Genomic DNA, 26,388 nt, shown 5'->3' on the forward strand with positions numbered 1-26,388 from the left:
TCTAGGTGGTCACAAAGCACCGAGCTGATCTCCCTGTGCTATGCGGCTGCTTCCCACTAGCTATCTATTTTACATTTGGTAGTGTATATATGGACATGCCACTCTCTCACTTTCTCCCAGCTCACCCTTCCCCCTCCTGGTGTCCTCAAGTCCATTCTCTAGTAGGTCTGCATCTTTATTCCTGTCCTGCCCCTAGGTTCTTCATGATTTTTTTTTTTTCTTAGATTCCATATATATGTGTTAGCATACAGTATCTGTTTTTCTCTTTCTGACTTACTTCACTCTGTATGACAGACTCTAGGTCCATCCACCTCACTACAAATAACTCAATTTTGTTTCTTTTTATGGCTAATATTCCATTGTATATATGTGCCACATCTTCTTTATCCATTCATCTGTCAATGGACACTTAGGTTGCTTCCATGTCCTGGCTATTGTAAATAGAGCTGCAGTGAACATTGTGGTACATATGGTTTTCTCAGGGTATATGCCCAGTAGTAGGATTGCTGGGTCGTATGGTAGTTCTATTTTTAGTTTTTTAAGGAACCTCCATACTGTTCTCCATAGTAGCTGTATCAATTTACATTCCCACTAACAGTGCAAGAGAGTTTCCTTTTCTCCACACCCTCTCCAGCATTTACTGTTTGTAGATTTTTTGATGATGGCCATTCTGACTGGTGTGAGATGATATCTCATGTAGTTTTGATTTGCATTTCTCTAATGATTAATGATGTTGAGCATTCTTTCATGTGTTTGTTGGCAATCTGTATATCTTCTTTGGAGAAATGTCTATTTAGGTCTTCTGCCCATTTCTGGATTGGGTTGTGTTTTTGATATTGAGCTGCATGAGCTGCTTGTATATTTTGGAGATTAATCCTTTGTCAGTTACTTCATTTGCAAATATTTTCTCCCATTCTGAGGGTTGTCTTTTCGTCTTATGGTTTCCTTTGCTGTGCAAAAGCTTTTAAGTTTCATTAGGTCCCATTTGTTTATTTTTGTTTTTATTTCCATTTCTCTAGGAGGTGGGTCAAATGGGATCTTGCTGTGATTTACGTCAAAGAGTGTTTTACCTATGTTTTCCTCTAAGAGTTTGATTGTGTCTGGCCTTACATTTAGGTCTTTAATCCATTTTGAGTATATTTTTGTGTATGGTGTTAGGGAGTCTGCTAATTTCATTCTTTTACATGTAGCTGTCCAGTTTTCCCAGCACCACTTATTGAAGAGGCTGTCTTTTCTCCACCATATATTCTTTCCTCCTTTATCAAAAATAAGGTGACCAAATGTGCATGGGTTTATCTCTGGGCTTTCTATTCTGTTCCATTGATCTATATTTCTGTTTTTGTGCCAGTTCCATACTGTCTTGATTACTGTAGCTTTGTAGCATTGTCTGAAGTCAGGGAGCCTGATTACTCCAGCTCCGTTTTTCTTTGTCAAGATTGCTTTGGCTATTCAGTGTCTTTTGTGTTTCCATACAAATAGTGAAATTTTTTGTTCTAGTTCTGTGAAAAATGCCAGTGGTAGTTTGATAGGAATTGCACTGAATCTGTAGATTGCTTTGGGTAGTAGAGTCATTTTCACAATGTTGATTCTTCCAATCCAAGAACATGGTATATCTCTCCATCTATTTGTATCATCTTTAATTTCTTTCATCAGTGTCTTATAATTTTCTGCATACAGGTCTTTTGTCTCCTTAGGTAGGTTTATTCCTAGATATTTTATTCTTTTTGTTGCAATGGTAAATGGGAGTGTTTTCTTGATTTCACTTTCAGATTTTTCATCATTAGTATATAGGAATGCCAGAGATTTCTGTGCATTAATTTTGTATCCTGCTACTTTACCAAATTCATTGATTAGCTCTAGTAGTTTTCTGGTAGCATCTTTAGGATTCTCTATGTAGAGTATCATGTCATCTGCAAACAGTGACAGCTTTACTTCTTCTTTTCCGATTTGGATTCCTTTTATTTCCTTTTCTTCTCTGATTGCTGTGGCTAAAACTTCCAAAACTATGTTGAATAAGAGTGGTGAGAGTGGGCAACCTTGTCTTGTTCCTGACCTTAGTGGAAATGCTTTCAGTTTTTCGCCATTGAGGATGATGTTGGCTGTGGGCTTGTCATATACGGCCTTTATTATATTGAGGAAAGTTCCCTCTACACCTACTTTCTGCAGGGTTTTTATCATAAATGGGTGTTGAATTTTGTCAAAAGCTTTCTCTGCATCTATTGAGATGATCATATGGTTTTTCTCCTTCAATTTGTTAATATGGTTAATCACATTGATAGATTTGCGTATATTGAAGAATCCTTGCATTCCTGGAATAAACCCCACTTGATCATGGTGTATGATCCTTTTAATGTGCTGTTGGATTCTGTTTGCTAGTATTTTGTTGAGGATTTTTGCATCTATGTTCATCAGTGATATTGGCCTGTAGTTTTCTTTCTTTGTGACATCCTTGTCTGGTTTTGGTATCAAGGTGATGGTGGCCTCGTAGAATGAGTTTGGGAGTGTTCCTCCCTCTGCTATATTTTGGAAGAGTTTGAGAAGAATAGGTGTTAGCTCTTCTCTAAATGTTTGATAGAATTCGCCTGTGAAGCCATCTGGTCCTGGGCTTTTGTTTGTTGGAAGATTTTTAATCACAGTTTCAATTTCAGTGTTTGTGATTGGTCTGTTCATATTTTCTATTTCTTCCTGATTCAGTCTTGGCAGTTTGTGCATTTCTAAGAATTTGTCCATTTCTTCCAGATTGTCCATTTTATTGGCATAGAGTTGCTTGTAGTAATCCCTCATGATTTTTTGTATTTCTGCAGTGTCAGTTGTTACTTCTCCTTTTTCATTTCTGATTCTATTGATTTGAGTCTTCTCCCTTATTTTCTTGATGAGTCTGGCTAATGGTTTATCAATTTTGTTAATCTTCTCAAAGAACCAGCTTTTAGTTTTATTGATCTTTGCTATTGTTTCCTTCATTTCTTTTTCATTTATTTCTGATCTGATTTTTATGATTTCTTTCCTTCTGCTAACTCTGGGGTTTTTTTGTTCTTCTTGGGCTTCAGTGGTTGTGGCTCACAGGCTCTAGAGTGCAGGCTCAGTAGTTGTGGAGCACAGGCTTAGTTGCTCCACGGCATGTGGGATCTTTGTGGACCAGGACTCGAACCTGTGTCCCTTGCACTGGCAGGAGGATTCTTAACCACTGCGCCACCAGGGAAGCCCGGAGTTAACATTTTTATAACTAGTTTAGGTATAATTATTTTTATAATCTGGGTACCTCTTACCTGTTTCTTAATGTGTTTAAGGCACTTAATAAAATTTGAAATTAAAAATTTTTTAAATTTATTTAATTTATTTATTTTTGGCTGTGTTGGGTCTTCATTGCTGCGCATGGGCTTTCTCTAGTTGTGGCAAGCAGGGGCTACTCTTTGTTGTGGTGCACAGGCTTCTCATCGCAGTGGCTTCTCTTGTCATGGAGCACAGGCTCTAGGCATGTGGGCCTCAGTAGTTGTGGCACGCAGGTTCAGTAGTTGTGGCTCACGGGCTCTAGAGTGCCGGCTCAGTAGTTGTGGTGCACAGGCTTAGTTGCTCTGCAGCATGTGGGATCTTCCCGGACCAGGGCTCGAACCCGTGTCCCCTGCATTGGCAGGCAGATTCTTAACCACTGTGTCACCAGGGAAGCCCTAGGTTTGTGATTTTAATGAAATGTTTACATGTGTTTAAATCTGATCAGTGTTTAAAAGAGTAGGGATATCTAATTTTAGGAATTCTTAAGTTTTTATTATTTGCACATCTATGAATAATTAGAGGAATGTTGGCTGCTTAAAGAATGTCAGTTGTTTCCTTAAATTAATAAATTGAACATTAATCAAAATCCAGATGAGTATTTTTCTCCAACCCATAAGCCCTTTGGACATAAGAGAATCTATCAACATGGTAATCCTTTTATACTCTGAGGTTCAGAGAAAGAGTCATATGAATTTTTGTGTTGAGCAGCAATCTCTCATTTTATTAATTTTAATATAGTTATCAAATGTTTTCAGAGTGCTATAAAACACTGTTCCAGGCACTGTTTGTATCCACTGGATTAGGAGTAACATGATCCATGTTCTAGTGACATTTCAGTCCAAGAAACCCTGAATAATAAATCACATTATTATGTCTAAGCTGAAGTATCTCTTTTCATAAAAGAAAGGCAAGAACACCTGGTTGGATGGACCAAATGAATTAATATATGTAAAAGGGTAATATCTTGCCCTCCTAGACAGAAATAAATCATAACAACAGGTTTCTGAATGAGTACTACTCCTATGGCTTCCTTGAATTTTGATGTAATAAATATACTTAGGATTCACGTAACTTGGAACATGTTGAAGACAACAAAGGACATGAGAATGAATTCACATCAGAATGACATAGTTTACTGTACAGTTAACATAAGCATAATCATTTATGACCCTAAGGATATATAATAGGCTTCTAATTTTATAATTCCTATTTATGAAGAATTGCTGAAAATCCATGGCCAGCGGGTCTTATTCAGTCCCGACTCCTCTTTTCTGAAATTGTCCAAATTCTGCTGATCCTCTCCTGAACAATCCCACACTGCTCTCCTTCTTCCCCTGTGCTGAGATACACTGCCTTGTATTGAAGCCCTTAGCACTCTTCGTGGATTATTCAGCTTTTCCCCCCCTCCGGTTGCAAAATTAAACTTTGATCAAAGGCTTCACCAATTGTAATTAACCATTAATTCTTTTCATACATACCTCTGCTTTCTGAGACTTTGCCTTGGCTCACTCTCTCTTCCTGAAACCTGAGTGCTCTATACTCTGCCTCCTTAGGGTAAATAAATGTTCAATGTAGATCCTTTTGGTGAAAAGACACTTCCAGAACTTATCTGTCTTGACAATGGATCTCCATTTCACAGATATTTGAACACAAAATATTATTAGAAATCCTCCATGACTACAGTAACTTGGGGTTTTATTAACTATTTCATCCACTGATGCATGGGACATAAATGTACTTTGAAAAGTTTAACTTCCATGGTGAAATGAATTCATTTCATTACTTTCTTGGTTTTTAGTGTTTTAAGTTTTAAAAAAATTTAAATCATTCCAGCTTTCACTTAAGGCCTATGATATCTAGTCCTTCACAGGGAAAAAAAAAAAAAAGGCAAGTCTTGAGCTGGGAGATATGTTAGAAGGAAGGTGAGAAAGCAAGGGGACTGCATTCTTACTTAGCCTCATGGCTTCTTCAGCCATGCCTGAGAAGACGGAGAGAAAAACAGAAAGCCAAGAAACAGAAGCAGCCTCCTAGTTGCAGCTATTCATGGCTTGTGACAGTTTATATTTACGATGCTTTGTAATGTCAAAAAGTGATTTCTGTCAAACAAGGCAGTAATCATAAAAATCAAATTAAAACACCTTAAATTCTTTTTGGAAAAAGGTGGTACATAAATATATTTCAATAAATAAAATGAATTAATAAGCCAATTAGTAACACTTCCTTAGTTGTTTATATAAGCCAGTAAGGCTCTTCCCTGGTTCTTAGCCTCAGTGTGGCACCACCACTCATCCTCTGTTACGGTACCCTACTTCTGTCTTCCACAGTGGTGCAGGGAGGTGTAGGGATTCTTATAAAGCCCCTGTCATTATAAAATAAAAGCTCCTCTCTATTCAAATCTGCAATAATAACAGAAATGACAATTTTAGTTCAAAAATCTATGTTTGCTACAGGGAACTTTAAAACTAGAATAACAGGATAGAAAAGTAGACTTCTCTGAAGCACTTTTCAAAGTTCATCAATATGACCCTCAGTCTCCTCCAAGACTCCTCTTAAAGATCCTAGGACCTGTTTGATGAAAATAATGCAAGGATTCCCCAAAAATAACATAATACTGCCATATCCTCTCACATGGCTTCTCAAAAAATGGTCAGAAGACTTAGGTGGTACACCAATGGATATTTTCAATTTCAAAGTTATATATTTATTTTGATGGAAATTAGAATATAATTAGTATACAGAACTCACAATTTCCATAAATAATATTTCCTAGGACAAGGCTAAAAGTTCTGAGTCCCTTTAAAGGAAAATATTAAGTAAACACTGAATATGGTAAAATCTGTAAAGGATGTATACAAATGACTGAAGTTTAAGAAATATTGCTCTTTTCTGTTTATTTCAAGTTTATGTGACTGGTTATACTATATCATTGCCTTGATTAATCAATGTTTATATAATTTAAAAACTTTATGCTATAAAAATCACAGGGGAATAATCATAGGTTATTGCCTACAGGATTTCTGGTCATTAAGAAAAGTTTTAGAACATGACTCCTCATATAATCTTGTTTATAAAATAAATTACTTTCACTATTTATAACCTCTCCTGGGAATATAATATGCTACTAGTTTAAGGTCTAAATTTATTTGGCTTCTACACATTAAAAGTTTATCTATAACCTTTCTCCCCACTATGAATAATATGATATTGCATGGGATGAAAAGGTCTGACCAAAATTTTCCTACATTTATATATTCATATGAGTCCCTTACCCCACCCCCACCCCCACCAGGACAAAGCTAAAAATTCTGAGTTATGTGCTGAGGAGTAAGTGAAGGACTGTGGCTTAAGGTTTTCTCACATTTATTATATTCACATAATTTCTTCCGAGTATGGATTTTCCTATGTTGATTAAGGTGTGCACTCTGGCTGAAGGCTTTTTCACATTCATTACATTTATAGGGTTTCTCTCCTGTATGAGTTCTCTCATGCTGATTAAGATGTGTCCTTTGGCTGAAGGCTTTCCCACAAAAACTACATTCATAAGGTTTCTCTCCAGTATGAAGTCTATGATGTTCCGTAAGGGACGTGATACGGCTAAAAGCTTTACCACACTGATTACATTTATAGGGCTTCTCTCCAGTATGAATTCTCAGATGTTGAGTAAAGGATGAATGTTGACGGAAGGCTTTCCCACATTCATTGCATATAAAAGGTTTTTCTCCTGTGTGAATTCTCTGATGTTGAATAAGATGTATCCTCTGACTGAATCTTTTCCCACATTCATCACACTTATAGGGCTTCTCTCCTGTGAGTACTATCTGAGGTTGAGTAAGAGATGAGTTTTGGCTGAAGGCCTTCCCACATTCACTGGGTTTCCCCTCAGTATGAATATGAGTAGTAAGAAGAATATGTTGATTGAAGATTTTTCCACACTCATTATATTCATAAGGATTCTCTCTTACATAGTTTCCCTGATAGTAAGTGAAGTCTGAATTATGCTTGATGCTATTTCCTTGTGTGTCAGAATTAACGGGTATTTTAATTGAAGGAATTCTCTGATGCATAACAAGGTTTGAGTTCAGATTATAGTTTTCCCCAAATCTATTACATTCAAGGCTTCTCTCCTGTGTGATCTTTTTGTGGGTGAAAGATACTTGTCCTAAATGTCTCTGCTGGTTTTCTTGGTTAGATTCTAATCGGTAATCAAAATCCCAGAGTCCACCTAAGATGGAGTACCAGAAACTGTCTCCTGTTAATCTCTCCATTAGCATGTCACAGGTTTTATTTTCATCAGAAATATTCTGGTTTGATTTTTTTATTTCTGGACTATTCTCCCCATCTAAAAGAAATTCAGAACATATAAACACTTTAAAGTATTCTCTGTTTGGTAAAAGAAATTATTGCATAGTGAATTACCAAATGAAACTGACAGTAATGCAGACAAGGCAAATGTGGCATTAAAAGTTTTGAAATATGGCCATGTAACGGGAAAGACTACAGAAGGATGACGAGAAGCAGTGAGCAGGTGGAAATTTAAAAATATGTATGGTAATCATAAAAAGAAGAGATCAATCAGGAGCATACATAGTCGAAAGGAAATGGAAAGGAGAATAAGAAATATCAGGGTAAAGTCTGTGTTCAGAGATGGGAGACAGAGAAAAGACTACTTAGAGAAGACAGGTCCAAGTCCAAGACCTTCTAAATCTCACCTGTGGATTATTCTATTATAATACCAACTACTGGTTTATTTTAAAAGTATGTCTTCTGATTTTTAATCTTTTGTTTAAAATGATAAAACTAATACTTGCTTATAGTAACATATCCAATGTACAAAGTAAGAATTCCACCCCCGAAATGTAATCATTGTTAAGTTTGGAGCCTCTCTTGCCAGATTTCTCCTATATTCACATAAATATAAATGTAACCGTATTTTGAACAAGCATGACACATGGATTGTGGTAAAAACAAAATTTCATTTCAGTCTCCCACTGCTTCTTTAAACTTTATTTAGTGGGGGTATTTTTCCTCTGCTTCTGTATGAAGATTTGGGCAGGACCCATGCTCTTCCTTTAATTATTAGGTAACAGATACTCCTACTCTTACATTAAGTTGCAAACACAGTCTCTATTCAGTAATTAAAGTGTTCAGTCATGTATAGTATTCAAAACTTCAAAATTAATCCCTCTCCCCTTCCTTGGGCTGTTACAGAGTCAATATTCCTCCTTCTCTCTCCCTGCCTCTCCCCACCTCTACTCCTTCCCTGCTAGTCTTTTCCCTGCTTCTACTCTGCTTCTTTCTCCCCTTAACTATTTCCCTATACACCTCTTCCTTCACTCACTAACTCTTGTTTAATTCCCTTCTAACAAGAGTTGGAGGGTAGCAGCTGTGTGGAGGGAAGAGAGATCAAGAGATAGGCCAGTTTTTGTACAGTAGCTTCACATTCTCAGCTTGGTGGATGTTTAAAACAGACTCACTTTTGGGAACTTTTATGACTCTTGGAAGGTTCTAGCTAGACCCCTCTCTCTCCAGTCATTTCCATGATCTAGGATAGATATATTTCTATTTTGGGTAATCCCTTGGGACCAGACTTAGGGCATGAATGAATCCTATTGGACGAGATCATGTTGGCTGACTCATGAAAAACACTCATAATACCTTGTCCCAACAAAACTTGGGTAGCGCAGACTGATCCTAACTCAGCAGCTTCTCCTGGCTCACTCATCAAAGCCATTTCCTTAGTCAGAGTCAGCTTTAGCTTTCTCAGACGTGAATCATGCACTAGTCCTGGTCTTCTACCCACAGGGGAGGTATATACAAAGCTGTACGAGTGGTCCCCTTGAAGCTGGCACATATGCTTATGGTCAAGGACACTTGACAGCAAAAGAGGCAACATTAATAAATAATTCTGCCAGCAACTGTCCTGGGAAAATAAAATAGAATTATACCATAATACTGTTTTTTATTTTGCTTTCTTACGTTATTGCATATCATGAACACACTTCCAGGTCATCAAATACATTTCTACATAATTTTTAAAGGACTGTAAATTATCCAGTTTTATGGATGTGCCAAAGTCAATTCACATTTAGGTTACTTCGGGCTTATTCTTATCACAAATAGCACAACACGAAGAGTTAGCTGGCTGAACATGCAATAGAAATTTTAAAAAGAAAAAAAGTCCAAGTCAGAAAATACACTTACTCTGGTCAAGAATTAAATTATATGTGGAAAAAATGTGATTTAAAAGATTTATTTTAAACCAGTTTATCATTTCAACCGAATTATCAACTGGACCATTTTATTTTCAGATAAAATGCTTTTGTCTGCTCAGGGACTTTGGCTCTAAAACGGTTGGAATAATTGGCTGGAGCTCAGAACACTGTCTTTTCTATTCTCCTAGCATCAAAATCCACAGGCTGCTGACCTGACTCCTGGAACCACAGGTAAGTGTGGTGCTCTAGGCTCCTACAGCCTAGGAGTAGATTTCAGGGCATTCACTGCCTAAGGCCTATCTTCCAGAACTTTCATTTATCCCTGGAAACAGGGCACCCTGATCAACATACCAGAAGGAGTGATAGTGCATGAAATGTACAGGCACTGCTCCCCCATGGTAGACACCCTCAAGGCACATCAGATCTTCAACCAAAGGGTTGCCACCCAGCAAGATGCCAGGGGACAGGGTCTAGACTCCAGATGGAGACAATGATTATCTTGGGCTTTAAAGCAGTTTTGAAAAACAAACTCTAGTCTCTTTGCTCCAGCACCTCACCTAACCCAACAAGCCCCTATGTTAGTAGACATGACTGCAACTGCCCTTAAGAGGAGGGTGGGCACTGCTAAGGATGAACACCCTCATCAAGCATTATACAGGGGCTTCCCTGGTGGCGCAGTGGTTAAGAATCCGCCTGCCAATGCAGGGGACACAGGTTCGAGCCCTGGTCCGGGAAGATCCCACATGCCACGGAGCAACTAAACCCATGCACCACAACTACTGAAGCCTGTGCTCTAGAGCCTGCGAGCCACAACTACTGAGCCCGTGCACCTCAACTACTGAAGCCCACGTGCCTAGAGCCCGTGCTCCACAACAAGAGAAGCCACCGCAATGAGAAGCCCGCGCACTGCAATGAAGAGTAGCCCTTGCTCACTGCAACTAGAGAGAGCCCGTGCGCAGCAACGAAGATCCAATGAAGCCAAAAAAAAAGATGATAGCATGACATTCATAAACACAAATATAATCTAAAATCTGGGAAGAGAATGTGGGTGAAATACTGAGGCTAGAAATGTAGAAATGGGAAAATGAACATAGAAAGGCCACTTAAAAGCACGATACTACAGAGTGAACACCGAGTCCATAAGAATATATGCCTTTAGAAGAATAAGGAGGGAGAGAGGGTATTTAAAGGAGCAGGTAAAGAGACAAGGGAGAGGCCAGAAGAGGCAAGAATGGTGTGTATCACAAGCCAGAGTGTACTTTCAAGAAAGTCAAGTCAGCACAGTTAAATGCAACACAATCATAGGAGACAATAACTGGTTTTTTAGTCACTGATTTGACTGGAAGGAAGTCAGTGGTAATCTCCAAGAAAACAATTTTAGTAACACCGGTAGTACACCTTTGTCACATCACAAAGGTGAGCTAGAGAATTAAAACTGAGGCTATGGGTTTTAGACAAGTTTAACGTGTTTGATAATAAAAAGGAAAAAAGAAGAACGGAAAATGGGTAAAAATGGCAGAGGATTTTTGATATGGAGAAGAAAAAGATTTAAAGAATACTGAGAGGATGTATGAATAAAGAAGAGAAAGAAAATGCGTCATGGAGATTTGCAACATCTAGGTATTTATGGTCATTCAAACTAACACCTTCAAAATAAATTTGTGTTGTGTAAGTTTTTTAAATAATAAGTATATATTATCTGTTTAATCAGAGAAAAAGTAAGAGAGTCATTTCCACTTTGGAAAAATGTCAAATATGAACTGAATTTTTAAGAAGCATGCCTCTTTAAATCCCAGAGGCAGATGTTTGTAACACACTCAGTTAAGTATTTCAAAAGCAACTATTTTCCTTCACTGAGGTGCAAACACCCAAATGCTTGCTTCTCACCTGGATGAGTGTCTGGTGGGCTGTCTCTCTCCATCATCCACTGCTCCTCCTGTTCCAACTGAGTGATCACTTCTGGCTTATAAAGTTGATGCCCTATTCATGGGAAAAAATGCATATCTTAGAATTTTATACTGGGAACAAAAATCTCTCTCAGAACTCATTTCCAACCTGTTTAATCTTTAGGGCCTCCAGATTTGGAAAGGAGAGGCTTCAGAGGCAGCAAACTAAAGCTACCCATCTCAAAATCAGGAACTTTTACCTGAGAAGAAAGCAAAAAACAGAGATCTCTGTCTCCAAAACTGATTAGCATTCTTCCATCCTGGCCTGAACTATATACACAAAAGCTTCGAAGGTTTTCACTACTAAAGGAAAGAAACCCATGTAGAATGAGTTCCAGTCTTACAGGGATGCCATCCTTACCCAGTGCAACCAGGTTCCTATAGTTCTCCAGCATCACGTCTCGGTAGAGGTTCTTCTGAGCAGGGTATAGCTGGACCCACTCCTCTCTGGTGAATTCCACAGCCACGTCCTGGAATGTCAGTGATTCCTGAAACACCAAGTACATCCTTGCTCAGCCAGAAAACTTTTTTTTACAGGGGCCCTTAGGGGAAGAGGCAAAGGTGCTGCAGTAGACAAAGGTTAGGATGTCTAAAGAGTTGTATTGAAAGTCTTCAGGGCTCTGAGTAATCCAGGTCAAAATTTTGGAAGCAACAATTCTATCTTCCATCATCTTTCAAGACAGGTATAAAAACATGCATGAAATAATGCTTGTTTTTAGGCTTTTTACAACCTGCTGCAGAGGAAACTCTCTCATATCATCTAAACAATTAAAAAGCTACATGGAAAATTCATGCTATTAAGATTTCAGAATTGAAAGAATTCAGGATATGTTGAAATAGTGAAAGTAGGTATCAAGTTGGTGGATCATGTGTACAACCTTAACAGATTTTTAAGCTTTAGACAGAAGAGGAGAGAGAATATTCCAGTGTGTTTAAAAAGAAAGAAAAAAAAAAAGGCAACAAGGGCAAATAGGTTGAGAGTAGAAGGCATGTTATGCACGTTGGGATCAGTAAAAGAAAAAGCCCATCCTCTCCCTTTTTCTTTCTATAATTTTCCTGGACTGTTTAAGAGTAAGTTGCAGAGGGACTTCCCTCGTGGCGCAGTGGTTAAGAATCCACCTGCCAATGCAGGGGACACGGGTTTGAGCCCTGGTCTGGGAAGATCCCACATGCTGCGGAGCAACTAAGCCCGTGCGCCACAACTAACTGAGCCTGCACTCTAGAGCCCGTGAGCCACAACTACTGAGCCTGCGTGCCACAACTACTAAAGCCCGTGCTCCACAACAAGAGAAGCCACCCAATGAGAAGCCGGCACATGGCAACGAAGAGTAGCCCCCGCTCGCGGCAACTAGAGAATGCCTGCGAGCAGAAACGAAGACCCAACGCAGTCAAAAATAAATAAATAAAAATAAATAAATCTATTTAAAAAAAAAAAAGAGTAAGTTGTAGAGGTGATGCCCCTTTACCCCTAAAAAATTTGTTTATTTCCTAAATACAAGGAATTCTCTTACGTAACAACAGGATGATCAAAATCAGTAAATTAACATCGATACAGTGCTGTTGTCTAAGCTATATACTTATTCAGATTTCACTAAATGTCCTAATAATGTCCTTTATAACAAAAATCAAGATTTTTGATTGTCTTGTATCTTTTGTCTCCTTGAATCTGCAACAGTTCCCCAGCCCTTCTTTGTATTTCCTAACACTGACATTTGGAAAACACAGGCTAGTTATTTTGTAGAATAAACCTCAATTTGGGCTTGTCCAGTGTCTCATCATGAGTAGATTCACACTATGCATTTATGGCAGGAATAGTTCAGGAGCGATGCTGGGTTCTTCTCAGTGAATTGTACGCATTGTTGACTAGTTCCATTACTGGCAATGTTAACTTTGATAATTTGGTTAAGGTGGTTACCTACCAGTAATTTCCCCTGGAAGATTATTATTGAATCCTGTAATTACTAAGTTTCTTGTGGGGGAGATACTTTGTTCCTCCTCAAACTTTCACCCACTCATTTTGGCTTTCACTGGTAATTCTTTCCTGAACCAACTGTAATTTTCATGGTGCTTTTCTAATGCCAACACTCTTTGTACATTATTAGTTGGCTTTCTACTGTGCTGAAGAAGTTTCCCTTCCTATTTATTCATTAATTTATATGAGGTGGATTTACTTACTTATTTTATTCTATAAGTTATAATCATTTACTATCACTATTTTAAAAATGCTCAGATGGTCCTAGATTTAGCCAGAAGCAGCCCCTTCAAACTGGCTTCTTTGTTCTTTTGAAATGTACCTATCATTCTTTGAGTACTTTACTTTTTGGGATAGAAAGATGTTCTTTCAAGGCTCATGCTGTGCTTTTCCTGCTCCAAACCTGGAATCAGCCATTTCTCAAAGGATCCCTGATTCCTTCTAATGGTCAAATACTGAGCAGCTCTGCTTCCCATTAGAAGATCTACAGGGTCACAGTCTGTCATGTTCTGCTCTGTTGGTCAAATACTGAGTGGCTATGTCTGGTTCCTTTTAATGGAGAATGGCACTTGGACACCAATATCTGGGCACTAGATGTGTCCAATGCTACTGGAGTATTACTGCTTCTAGGCCCTCTCAGGGGTCGCACCTGGGAAAGAGAGGAATATACATAATGATGTATGTATACACACACAACTCCATACTCAATTCTGTATTTAGTTATATGTATTAAAACCCATGAGTCCACACTGACACCTCTAATTCTAATCCAACATGGCAAGGTTCATTCCATCCTCCTCTCTTTTCATATCTGTAATTCCCTTCTCTGACCATGAGAAACCTGGCTCCTATTATGCACAATGAATTTACTTATTTGCTCAATCCTAGAATGTAAAGAAAGTGGTTTCAGTATTGCTAACACATGCCTCAGTGCAAAACAAGCCTACAAATGAGAGTTCACTGTTTAGAACTGTTTTGCTTTTAGCCTGAGGACATAGAGTATAAATAACTATTTAGGTTCAACAGTTAACTCCTTTACAGTGTGGATATATCAGTAATTTGAAGTACAGTTTGGTTCACTTGTTTCTGTTTGTATTCAATTTTAAGCCCTCCTCCCATACCACCCCACCTCATTCCCTCTTTTTCACCCCAGTCCCATATAAGCCCTACAAGTAACCAAACTCATTAGACTCAAGTTTACCCTTCCAATGTCTCTTTTTGCTCAAACAAGCAAATAGATCTATATGCATATTTTAAAAATATTTATTTGTTTTCGCCGGGTCTTAGTTGCAGCAGGTGGGCTCCTTAGTTGTGGCACGCGAACTCTTAGTTGCAGCATACATGTGGGATCGAGTTGCCTGACGAGGAATCAAACCTGGGCCCCCTGCATTGAGAGTGTGGAGTTTATCCACTGCACAACCAGGGAAGTCCCTATATGCATTTTTTTTTTTTTGCAGTATGCGGGCCTCTCACTGTTGTGGCCTCTCCCATTGCGGAGCACAGGCTCCGGACGCGCAGGCTCAGTGGCCAAGGCTCACGGGCCCAGCCGCTCCGCGGCATGTGGGATCTTCCCGGACCGGGGCACGAACCCGTGTCCCCTGCATTGGCAGGCAGACTCTCAACCACTGCGCCACCAGGGAAGCCCTATATGCATATTTTTATTTCCTCTTCTTTCTTACACAAAAGTAGTATTTTACAAATACTCTTTTGCACTTTGATATTTTTTCACTGAACAGCTTATCCTGGAAATTCCTCCACATCAATTCATAGATATCTTCCTCATTCATTTTTATAGCTGGATGGGACAGTGTGAATGTTCCACAATTTATTTAACTAGTCTATTAACAGACATTTTAGCTGCTTTCTACTCTCTTGCTACTACAAATCATGCTGTAATGAATTATCTTTTATGTATATTATTCTGCAATTGCATGTAAGTCTACCTCTAGAATCCAAAAGAGCATATGAATCTGCAATTTTGATATATATTGTCAAACTGACCTCCAAAGGGGTTGTATCAGTTCTGTAATTATCTATTGCTGTATAACAATCCACCCCCAAATTTAGTGGCTCAAAACAACAACAATCATTTATTTTGCTCACAGAATCTGTAACATGCGCAGGACTCAGTGAGACTAGCTCATCTTTGTTCCATTTTGTTTCAGCTGGGGCGGCTCAACTTTGGGCTGTAGGATTCACTTTTAAGAGGCTCATTCATGTGGCTGGCAAGTTGGTGCTGGCTGTCAGCTGTGAGCTCAACCAGGGGCCTCAGGTTCTCTCCATACGGGCCTCTCCACAGGCTGCTTGGGCTTCCTCACGGCATGGTAGCTGGACCCCAAATGCAAAACTCCCAAGAGAACCAGCTTTCATCATCCAGCCTCAAGAGTCACATAGCTTCACTAAAAAAAGAGGTGATATATGTATATGTATAACTGATTCACTTTGCTGTATAGCAGAAACTAACACAACACTGTAAATCAACTAGACTCCAATAAAAATTAAAAAAAAAAAAGAGAGTCACATAGCTTCAGTTCCACCACAGTCACAGGCCTGCCCAGATCCAAGGGGAAGTAACACACTCCCACATCTCTTGATAGAAAGAGTATTTAAATCATAGTATATGAGGAGCCTATGGAATGGGAGAAATTGTGCCATTTTCAGAAAATACAATCTGCTACTGTCTATCCTCTGAATGTAAACATTCACATCCCTCCCACATGCAAAATACACTCATCTTCCTCAAGACTCCCATGTTTCATCCCGTTAGAGCGTCAGTGTGAAGTCCAGGATCTTGTCACCTATATCAGGTCCACATGCAGATGAGGATCTTTGAGCACAGTTCCTCAGGTACAGTTCCTTGAAAGCTTTCTCCCTATTTTTCCTTCTGTGAGCTGAAGAAATAGTTATCTGGCCCCACCCTCTACCCTTCACAAACTCGAAGTGGTGGGAAAGGCATAGAAATAACCACTAGAGACACTCCCATTCAAGTACACAGCAATTCATAGCAATTCTAAAATGTAGCTGAGCTGGGCACGTGTTGAGAGATGTGAATGACAAATAGTTTTCTTTTCAAGCTCAGTAATTCCTGGCTCCTTTATATTTCTTTTTAAAAAATTGAAATATTGTTTATGTACAATATTATATGTTACAGGTATAGAGTATAGTGATTCACAAATTTAAAGGTTATACTCCATTTATAGTTATTATAAAATACTGGCTATATTCCCTGTGTTGTATATCCTTGTAGCTTATTTTATACATAATAGCTTGTACCTCTTAATCCCCTACCAATTGTATTGCCCCTCTCCGCTTCCCTCTCCCCACTAGTTTGTTCTCTATATCTGCAAGTCAGCTTTTTTTGTTTTATTCACTAGTTTGTTGTGTTTTTTAGATTTCACGTGTAAGTGATATCATACAGTATTTGTCTTTCTCTGAGTTATGTCATTTAGCATAATGCCCTCCAAGTTCATCCATGTTGCTGCAAATGGCAAAATTTCATTCCTTTTCATGACTGAGTAGTATTTTGTTGTGTATATATATACCACATCTTTAGCCATTCATCTGTTGATGGACACTGAGGTTGCCTCCACATCTTGGCAATTGTAAGTGCCACTCTGATCATTGGGGTGCATGTATCTTTCCAAATTAGTGTTTTAGATTTTTTTGGATATATACCCAGAAGTGGAATTGCCGGGTCATGTGGTAGTTCTATTTTTAGTTTTTTGAGAGACCTCCATACTGTTTTCCACAGTGGCTGCACCAATTTACATTCCCACCAACACTGTATGAGGGTTCCCTTTTCTCCACATCCTTGCAAAAATTTGTTATTTGTGTTCTTTTTGATGGCAGCCATTCTGACAAGTGTGAGGTGACATCTCATTGTGGTTTTGATTTGCATTTCACTGATGATTAGCAATGTTGAGCATATTTTCATGTCTGGTTCCTGTATATTTCTTTTTTTATCTTCTTTTTCCTCTAGCATTTTACTTTAGGCAGCCAGAAGCTGCCAGTTGGCACTTTCAATCTTCTACCTGTAAATCTCATTAAGTAGATCCTTGAGTCCATTAAGTATATTTCCTATTTTCCTTGTTACTGAAGGTGACAGTGTTGACCAAAATTCCTTCTTCAAGCTTCCCCTTTCCTCCAGCTCATAGTAAGATTTTCCTTATTATCCTTTAAGCCCTGTGAAAGGTCCCATAGGCCTCCACTAACTCTCCTTGAGGCCGTTATGATACTACTAATAATCTTTTCCTTTCCATCTTCTGCCCTTTGTTCAACTGGCTCTGCTGCAAAGCCGATGCCACATGTTCTATGTTTGTTTTGGTAGCACACCACTTCCAGGTAACAAAATCTGTACCAGTTATTTATCTGTCGCTGCATAATAAACCACCTCAAAACTTGGGGGATTAAAACAGCAACTATCATTGATTTTGCTCACAAATCTGTAATCTGGGCATAACTTAGTGGGGACAGCTTGCCTCTGATCTACATGGCATCAGCTGGGAGGGCTTGACTGTGGATTGGAGAGTCTACTTTCAAGATGGCTCACTCACATGGCTGGCAAGTTGGTACTGGCTCTCAGCTGAGAGCTCAGCCAGGTCTGTGGGCCTTGGTTCCTCTCCATGTAGGTTTCTCCATGAGCTGTTTGGATTTGTGTGTGTGTGTGTGGCAAGGTGGCTGGATTTAGACCAAGCATCGTGAGAGAATGAAGCGGAAGTCTTACTTCCTCTTATGACCTGCCTTGAAAGTCACATAGTTTCACTTCTACTGGTCACAAGCTTGCACAGATTCAATGGAGGGAACACTGACATCAATGTCTCTTGATGGGATGAATGTCAAAGTCATTGTATAGAAAGCATTTTGGATGGCAGATATTTGGTCATTTTTCTGGAAATGCAATCTGCCACACACTCACATTAGCAATGTAAGAGAGTGTCTGTTTTCCCAAAGCTTTGCCAAGAGAGTATGTTATCAAGCTTGTGGAAAATATCAACCCCGTAGGAAATACAAAGCTTGGTGATGAAATGTCAAGCTTTCTCTAGTTTTAATTTAAATTTCCTCTTCTTATGAGTACAGATAAACATTTTTCCTGTGTTTAAGATGCATTTGAATTTTCTTTCCTGTGAATTGTCTTTTTATGTTGTTTTTCAATTGGACTCCTAATCTCTTACCTGATTTAGAGGAGTGTTTTATTATTATTATAAAGACTACTACTATTATTAGAAAGATTACCCCACTACAATTTGAGTAGCAAAAATATTTTTCCGAATTTGACATGTCTTTTTACTTTGCTTACAGTTTTCTTTTCTCATACAGATTTCTGGGTACTTTTAAAGAGTTGAACCCATCAATTTTTTCTTTTATGGCTTCTGGATTCTCAGTTGTAATTAGAAAGTCTTTACTCAGTGAACACTATAAAGGAATTCTCCCATTTTATTCTTGTGTAACTTCTATGGCTTAATTTTTCACATTTAAATATTTGATCAATTTGAAGACTATTCTGATGTAAAGTATGGGGTATGGATTCAACTTTACCTTTTTCCAGGTGGCTCCACAGAAATACCATCAATTATTGAATAAACCATCTTTTCACCACTGGTTTGAGATGTGACCTATATTATATGCTAAATTCCTATTTGTTCAACAGATATTTATTCAGTGCTTCCTACATGCCAACTATAGGGCTTGAGATATACTAGTGAACAAGAGACTAAAATTCTCTTCCTTTATGAAACTCTAGCAGGGGAAGTAGAAGATAAACATGATAACTAGGTAAATTACATAGTGTATTAGAAGATAAAAGAAGAGTAGAGGAAGAGAGTTTGAGAATGTTGAGGTGAGGCAGTTGCAATTTTATATAAGGTGGTCAGGAAAGATATAATTGAAGAGATGACAATGGAGAAAAGACTTGAAAAGTTAACAGTACAAAGGCAAGAGTGTTTGTGGCATGATCAAGGAAGATGAACGAGGCCAGGGTAGCTAGGGTGGAATGAGCAAGGAGGAGAAGTAAACGATGAAGTCAGAGAGGTAAGAGGTCCGGATTCTGTAGGACTGTTTAGGCCATCATAAGGACTTTGGCTTTTACCATGAGTGAAATGGGAGCCATGCGTTTTGAGCACAGGAGTGACATGGTCTGATCTACCATTACCCTGCTATTTCCTGGGCTACATCTTTTTTTTTTTTTTAACATCTTTATTGGAGTATAATTGCTTTACAATGGTGTGTTAGTTTCTGCTTTATAACAAAGTGAATCAGCTATACGTATACATATATCCCTGTGTCTCCTCCCTCTTGCATCTCCCTCCCCCCCTCCCTATCCCACCCCTCTAGGTGGTCACAAAGCACCGAGCTGATCTCCCTGTGCTATGCGGCTGCTTCCCACTAGCTACCTATTTTACATTTGGTAGTGTGTATATGTCCATGCCACTCTCGCACTTCGTCCCAGCTTACCCTTCCCCCTCCCCGTGTCCTCAAGTCCATTTTCTACGTGGGCTACATTTTTTGAGGTCATCTTTTTTCTTCCTTTGTCTTTATCCCTCTCACTAATCTCTGCTGTTTCCCAGAGCAAAGCACTCAAGTCCACCTATTTTTCTCCATCTTCTAATTTTAAGGTATTACTTTCTATCACCTAGAATACTGCAATAGCTTCCTAAGGGATCTCTTCCCTTTCCTTTCTTGCCTTTCACAAATGCACTTACTACCTAGCATGCACCAGGGTGATGTTTAAAGTAGAATTCAGTTACTTATTATGTTATTACCTTGCTTAAATTCTCTCAAAGGCTTTCCACTGCACTTAGAATAAAAACCGAACTTCTTATCATGGTCATAAAGCCCTGTATACGTAGCCCCTGCATACTTCTCCAAGCTTATTCCAAGTCCCCCTCTCCGTCCACTCCAACAACAGTGGCCTTCTTTTGATTTCTCAAATATACCCATGGTTTCTGTACATGATGTTTAGCACATGCCTAAAATGCTCTTTTCCATTTACTTTTCTTTTTCCAAATCTGCTTTTTTATTGACCTCAGAAGCTGTCATCAAGCTTCATTATATCCAATTTAGTTTTCTCTGGTACACTGTTTATAATTTAAAATTTTTTTAAAATAAATTTTATTTATTTATTTATTTATGGCTGTGTTGAGTCTTTGTTGCTGCACGCAGTCTTTCTCTAGTTGCAACGAGCAGAGGCTACTCTTTGCTGCAGTGCACGGGCTTCTCACTGCGGTGGCTTCTCTCGTTGCGGAGCATGGGCTCTAGGCACGTGGACTTCAGTAGTTGTGGCACGTGGGCTCAGTAGTTGTGGCTCGCAGGCTCTAGAGCGCAGGCTCAGTCGTTGTGGCGCATGGGCTTAGCTGCTCTGCGGCATGTGGGATCTTCCCGGACCAGGGCTCAAAGCCCTGTCCCCTGAATCGGCAGGTGGATCCTTAACCCTTGCACCACCAGGGAAGCCCTAAAATATTTTTGAACAGGTGTATTTATACGGTTCAAAAAAGGTCTCACATTCCTGGTACAATTGACCTGGTCCCCACCTCCATTCCCACAGGTAATCGCTATTATCAGTATTTTATGTATTCTTCTAGAGTTTCTTCATGTAAATATAAGCAGATACAAATTTCTTCTTCTTTCCAGTGCCCTGGTGTCCAGATATACAGCAGTTCAACTGGGTTGCAACCTGTGAACAGATGCTGCTATGAGGTTGTAGAGATGGTCTACTTACTTTTTATAACTCCTATATTCTCCTTCACATCCCACCTTAAATTTCGCTTCCCCAGCAAGTTCTTCCCTGATTCCCTAATGCATATTCACAACACCTTATTCTTATTATGTATAATAAACATCTCAATTTGCAATTCCTTAGTATATCTGCTGAATGTCTGTCTCTGCTAAACAACTTGGGTTTAGGACCATGTCTGTTTTGCTCATTGATGTAGTTCTGATGCCAAGCACAATTTCTGGCACATAGCAACTGCTCAAAAAATACTTGTTGAATGAATGAATCATCTTTCTTCTGAACAAAGTAAATGGTTCTGGAAAATTAAAGCAAACTCCTCTGGCTAGAATGCCAAGAAACAGATACACTACCTTAGTTCTCAATGTCTTTCTATCCCTGTCTGTGGGGAGCCTTACAATTAAGAGTAAACTGAATGAATCTGTTCCTTGCAACCCAAAGCACTCATGTACCAAATAAATGCTAAAGTTCGGCAGACAGTCTCCTTATGGTCCCTGCTCTTGCTCAAGTTCTATTTCCTGTCTTCTCTAATGTCCAAATACTACCTGATATCAGCACAAATTCAAACTCTCCTTTCCTCATGAAGTCTTTTCTCACCCCTCCATTCTTTTTTTGCCCTTTCTCTTTTTTTTAAATTTATTTTTATTTTTTTGGCTGCGTCGGGTCTTAGTTGTGGTGCGTAGGCTCTTCATTGAGGCATGCGGGCTTCTCTCTAGTTGCAGCGTGCAGGCTCCTCTCTAGTTGTGGCATGCAGGTTTTCTTCCTCTAGTTGTGGCACGTGGGCTCCGGGGCGTTTGCGGTACGCGGGCTCTCTAGTTGAGGCACCCGGGGGCTCAGTAATTGTGGTGTGTGGGCTTAGTTGTCCTGCGGCATGTGGTATCTTAGTTCCCTGGCCAGGGATTGAACCTGCGCCCCCCTGCACTGGAAGGTGGATTCTTTACCACTGGACCACCAGGGACGTCCTGGCCCCCTCCAGTCCTATTTATTTATTTATGGCTGCGTTGGGTCTTCATTGCTGCGCGCGGGCTTTCTCTAGTTGTGGCGAGTGGGGGCTACTCTTTGTTGCGGTGTGTGGGCTTCTCATTGCAGTGGCTTATCTTGTTGGGGAGCATAGGCTCTAGGCGTGTGGGCTTCAGTAGTTGTGGCACGTGGGCTCAGTAGTTGTGGCTCATGGGCTCTAGAGCGCAGGCTCAGTCGTTGTGGTGCATGGGCTTAGCTGCTCCAGAGCATGTGAGATCTTCCCGGACCAGGGCTCGAACCCATGTCCCCTGCACTGGCAGGCGGATCTCTCAGATTACCAGGGAAGCCCCCGCCACTCCAGTCTTAATTGGACTTCTCTCCGCTCTGAGCACCTGCTGTATTTGTTGTCTTTGACATTCAGAGAAGAACCTAACATTACACTTTTCTGAATGTTAATTGTGTGATGTAGGCTTTAAAAAATCTCCTCCAATGAGTTTGCTACCTGTGGATAATGATTATCTCATAACAACAGGGAACAACAGAAGTCCTCCTTTCTGAAGCAATCGAGACTGGTATCTGGTATGTACCAGCTGGTTAAAGTGGGGATCCATAAACAATATCTCAAAGATTTTAACATTTAAATTTAAAATACATAAGTATACATTTATTCCCTTATCTTTTGATATGAGAATGATTTTAATAATGAGTGCCCATATCCAAAATGTATCACTTCCTGTTTCATTAAATCTGAACAAGCAAATGACTCTTAGGAAATAATACTGGTATAGAACCCTCTGAGATTTTTAGGATTTTCCTTCAATGTTTTACAGTTTTGCTCACACCTAATTTGACAGCAATATTTTAAAAGGTGACTGGCATTTACTGAGTCTTTCCAAAGCATTCAACTAGTTTTCCTAGAAACAACTTATCATACTTATACCTCATAGAGGTTTACATCATACTTAATCAAATTGTAACAACTGGTTTAAACAGGTTTTGGAAGAGATATAACAGATTCTTGATAAATATTAACTTGTGGCAGCAGATGTTCTCAGGTACATTAACAGTCCTGTTACCTTCAAGCAGTCACAGTGACTTGGGCATCATTCATTGTTTGCAGACAGAGTGGCAAATGTTGTTTGAATTCTAGTGAGCTATTTAAGGGAAGGGTGATTAAAACACAGTCTATGGCTTCTTGTGTTACCTTTACAACATCTAGCTCAGACATGAGTCCATGATCTGGTAAAAATGCTGAAGGAGAGAAGAGCTATAAAGGAGCACATAAGGAGAGTGGGAAACATCAGGAAGAGATCAGCATCTGTCACAAAAGTCTCAAGTGCTCTGGATTTTGGGGGCTTAGTACTTCTGAAAATTGAAAAATAAAAGTGCCCGCATTCTGAGAACTATAATAGCATTTCAGAGGAGAGTAAAACTGAACTTACCTGAGACCGCTCTATCTGTGATCCAACATTCATTTCCTTCTCCATGTTTCCCTCCTGGGAAAGTACAGCATTCTGAGAAGGCATTACTGGGAAAAAGAGAAAAGAAGAATCTTGTCAACGTATGACATTTAAGGCTGAACCTAAATCTTGGACCTTTTGTTTTGGATTAGGATGGCAAATGGTTTAGAGAGAAGCCCTCTAAAACATAAGCCTAAAGGCTGGGTGACTTAACTGTGACATTCTTGTTCCTCTATCACATTGAGGAACATAATGCAGGACTTTCTCTCCTCTGTAGTATAACTCCACTTGTTGTGACATATGGGAAGCTCAAAGGTGCTCACTGGTTTTCAGCCCTAGCTACACACTTGGGGAATTTTAAAAAGATGCCAGCGCTTAGCCCCTATTCCCAGAGATTTGGATTTAATGGTCTAGGGTGATCCTGGGCAACAGCATTTTAAATTCTGAAGTCTCCAAGTGATTCTAAGTGGGAAATGAGAACCACTGAGATGAGGTGATGCAGAGAACATATGTTAAGGGCCTATTCTTACCCTTTAAGGGGATAAACTCATCCCTAACCTCAAACTCCAGACATCTCCTCTACTCTCTTTAGGATGACCCTTCTAATATAGAAATGAGATTTCACTCTTTTCATTTTTCAGAATGTTCACTTTCCTTTTTGAGTACCTGGATTCAGTCCTCCACCAGGATCACTACACCTCTTTGCAGTTCTTAAGTTGTAATGTCCCCAAAGCCTTGTTCTCTTCTAGTATGACAGTCAGGAGATACACCAGTACTAGCAGCTTCAGTATCCTTGTCAGTCCCTGAAGGTGATTTGTCCCAGTGCCTTATAGGAAACAGCCACTCCCAGGCATTAAAGGTGCCTCAACTCATGAGAGGGTCAGGAGCCAGTGGATATCCATGATAATGACTTCTGCTTCCCAGGAGCAGCCACTCTCAGAATCTTGCCTTGTTCATGCAGAGTTGAGATGCAGAGGTTCCTGAAAGTAGCTATTACATTCGTTTTTCTCCCTAAAGGCATCAATCCTTCATGTACAGACTTCACTATGATATTCAAATCTGCCTCCTGGTTGAGCAGTTTCAGGTTGAGCAGCTGTAATGAGATGCAACAGAGTCAGCAGAAGAAATCCAGCAGTGTCAGTCACCTAGGGACCTAGGGAGTCTATAAAGAGACATACAAACTATTCATTCATAAAGATAGAGCCCCGTCAGATGTGGAATTCTTTAAAACAAGCAAAAAGCATTTTTAGAATTTCTCAGATTACAAAGAGCAGAGATGTACAGATGCATCAACTACAACAAACTTAGCCTCAGTCCTCTCCCACCTTCTTCTCAAAACAGAAAACATGTGGTCCTTGCCCAGAGGAAGACTTTCAGATAGAGTTTTCTCCTCAGAAACAAGAAAAAACAGGTGTTTCACCAATACCAACAACAGAGTGAAATGTACTGATCTGCTAATAATCAGGAGAGAATACATTTGTTCTCTGCTCACAAAAGTTGACCTGAAAAACTTTTCTCAAAAACTATTGATAGAAATGAAGAATGAAGTCCTTTCTGAGAAGAAAAAGAGAAAACTGCAGTTCCAATGGAGTGCCCTGTTAGATAAGGAAGCCATTCAAGCCAAGACATGGCACAATTCTAATATTTTACAACCAGTTGACTAAGAGGCAGATCTTAAAAGCACTTTAAGAACCAGGTCCTTATTTTACCAAGCAAAAGCTCTAAAAAGGTCCTATGGTCTGAAGAGTCAGGTAGAATCTACAAGGATGTCCTGAGGTTTCAAACCCAATCACCTGAAAACCATTTATTCACAACAACGAAAACAGCACTAACCATGTTATTGGACAGGGTTTCTCCTTTATATGTGTGAACCCAAGGCAATGAGGAACATTTCAAATATATTATACATTGTATACAAATATAGCTAGTTTGAGAATACTTTTTAAAAAAAATATTTATTTACTTATTTGGTTGCGCTGTCTTAGTTGTGGCAGGTGGGCTCCTTAGTTGCAGTTCGTGGGATCCTTAGTTGTGGCATGCAAACTCTAAGTTGCGGCATGCATATGGGATCTAGTTCCCTGACCAGGGGTTGAACCCCTGCCCCCTGCATTGGAAGCGCAGAGTCTCAACCACTGTGCCACCAGGGAAGTCCCCTGAGAATACTTTTTATGGCATCTGATGGGACTAGGGTTCCTTAAAATACACCTTTGGAAATGCTGATTTAGTTCTCAGTTCCTTGGTTTAATGAAGGATTCTGAGTTTAATGAATTCTTGGCTTAATGAAGCTCTAATCACAGAACTAAGTGAAAGAGCTGGTTCTAGAACACTTAGGTCTTCTGATTCGGCCCTGGGCTCTTTCTAGTATACATTAAAGTCCTTTTTGCTACTTGTTTTCTCCCTTTTCCTTTAAAAAAAGTCTGATCCCTTTCTTTTAATAATTTCCCTTTTAATTCCTATATTGGAAAGAACAGAAAAAGAGAACAACTCCCGACCCACAAACTGTGCAATTTCTCATACAACAAACGGGTGGAGCTTTCCAGAGAGAGAGACTGCAGAATTGCCAGTCTTTTTCAAACAAGTAACCATGATGGCTGGGAAAGTAACAAATTCCCTTGACTGCTTAAAGAATACTAGAATTATAGTCAATTCAGAGGGAGAATGATTCTGGCTTAACAGTTTTCATTTTCACCCCAAGCTCTTCCAAAAATCTGAGTGAACTTCACTGCCCATAGAAAACCTATGCCATGGTTCTCAATCTGGGCTGTGCATTAGACTCAGCCCAGATTCAAAATGACACTACAGATGCATATATAGGGCCAGATGCATATATATATATATATAT

At 39.4% G+C, this 26,388-nt stretch overlaps 1 protein-coding gene across 1 annotated transcript in view; it reads right to left on the reverse strand.

Annotated features, from left to right (window-relative positions):
* Positions 1-6,132: 6,132 nt before the first annotated feature.
* Positions 6,133-26,388, reverse strand: part of ZNF713 (zinc finger protein 713) — a 28,757-nt gene continuing 8,501 nt past the window's right edge. The window contains exons 2-6 of the mRNA XM_007452668.1: positions 24,213-24,639; positions 23,529-23,614; positions 11,790-11,916; positions 11,370-11,462; positions 6,133-7,609 (exon numbers count right to left, since the gene is read on the reverse strand). Coding sequence (XP_007452730.1) covers positions 6,567-7,609; positions 11,370-11,462; positions 11,790-11,916; positions 23,529-23,612 — 1,347 coding nt within the window. The 5' untranslated portion in view covers positions 23,613-23,614; positions 24,213-24,639 and the 3' untranslated portion in view covers positions 6,133-6,566. The remainder of the gene's footprint in view (positions 7,610-11,369; positions 11,463-11,789; positions 11,917-23,528; positions 23,615-24,212; positions 24,640-26,388) is intronic.

Source organism: Lipotes vexillifer, unplaced genomic scaffold (assembly GCF_000442215.2).
Source record: "Lipotes vexillifer unplaced genomic scaffold, Lipotes_vexillifer_v1.1 scaffold426, whole genome shotgun sequence".
Taxonomy (NCBI): Eukaryota; Metazoa; Chordata; class Mammalia; order Artiodactyla; family Lipotidae; genus Lipotes; species Lipotes vexillifer.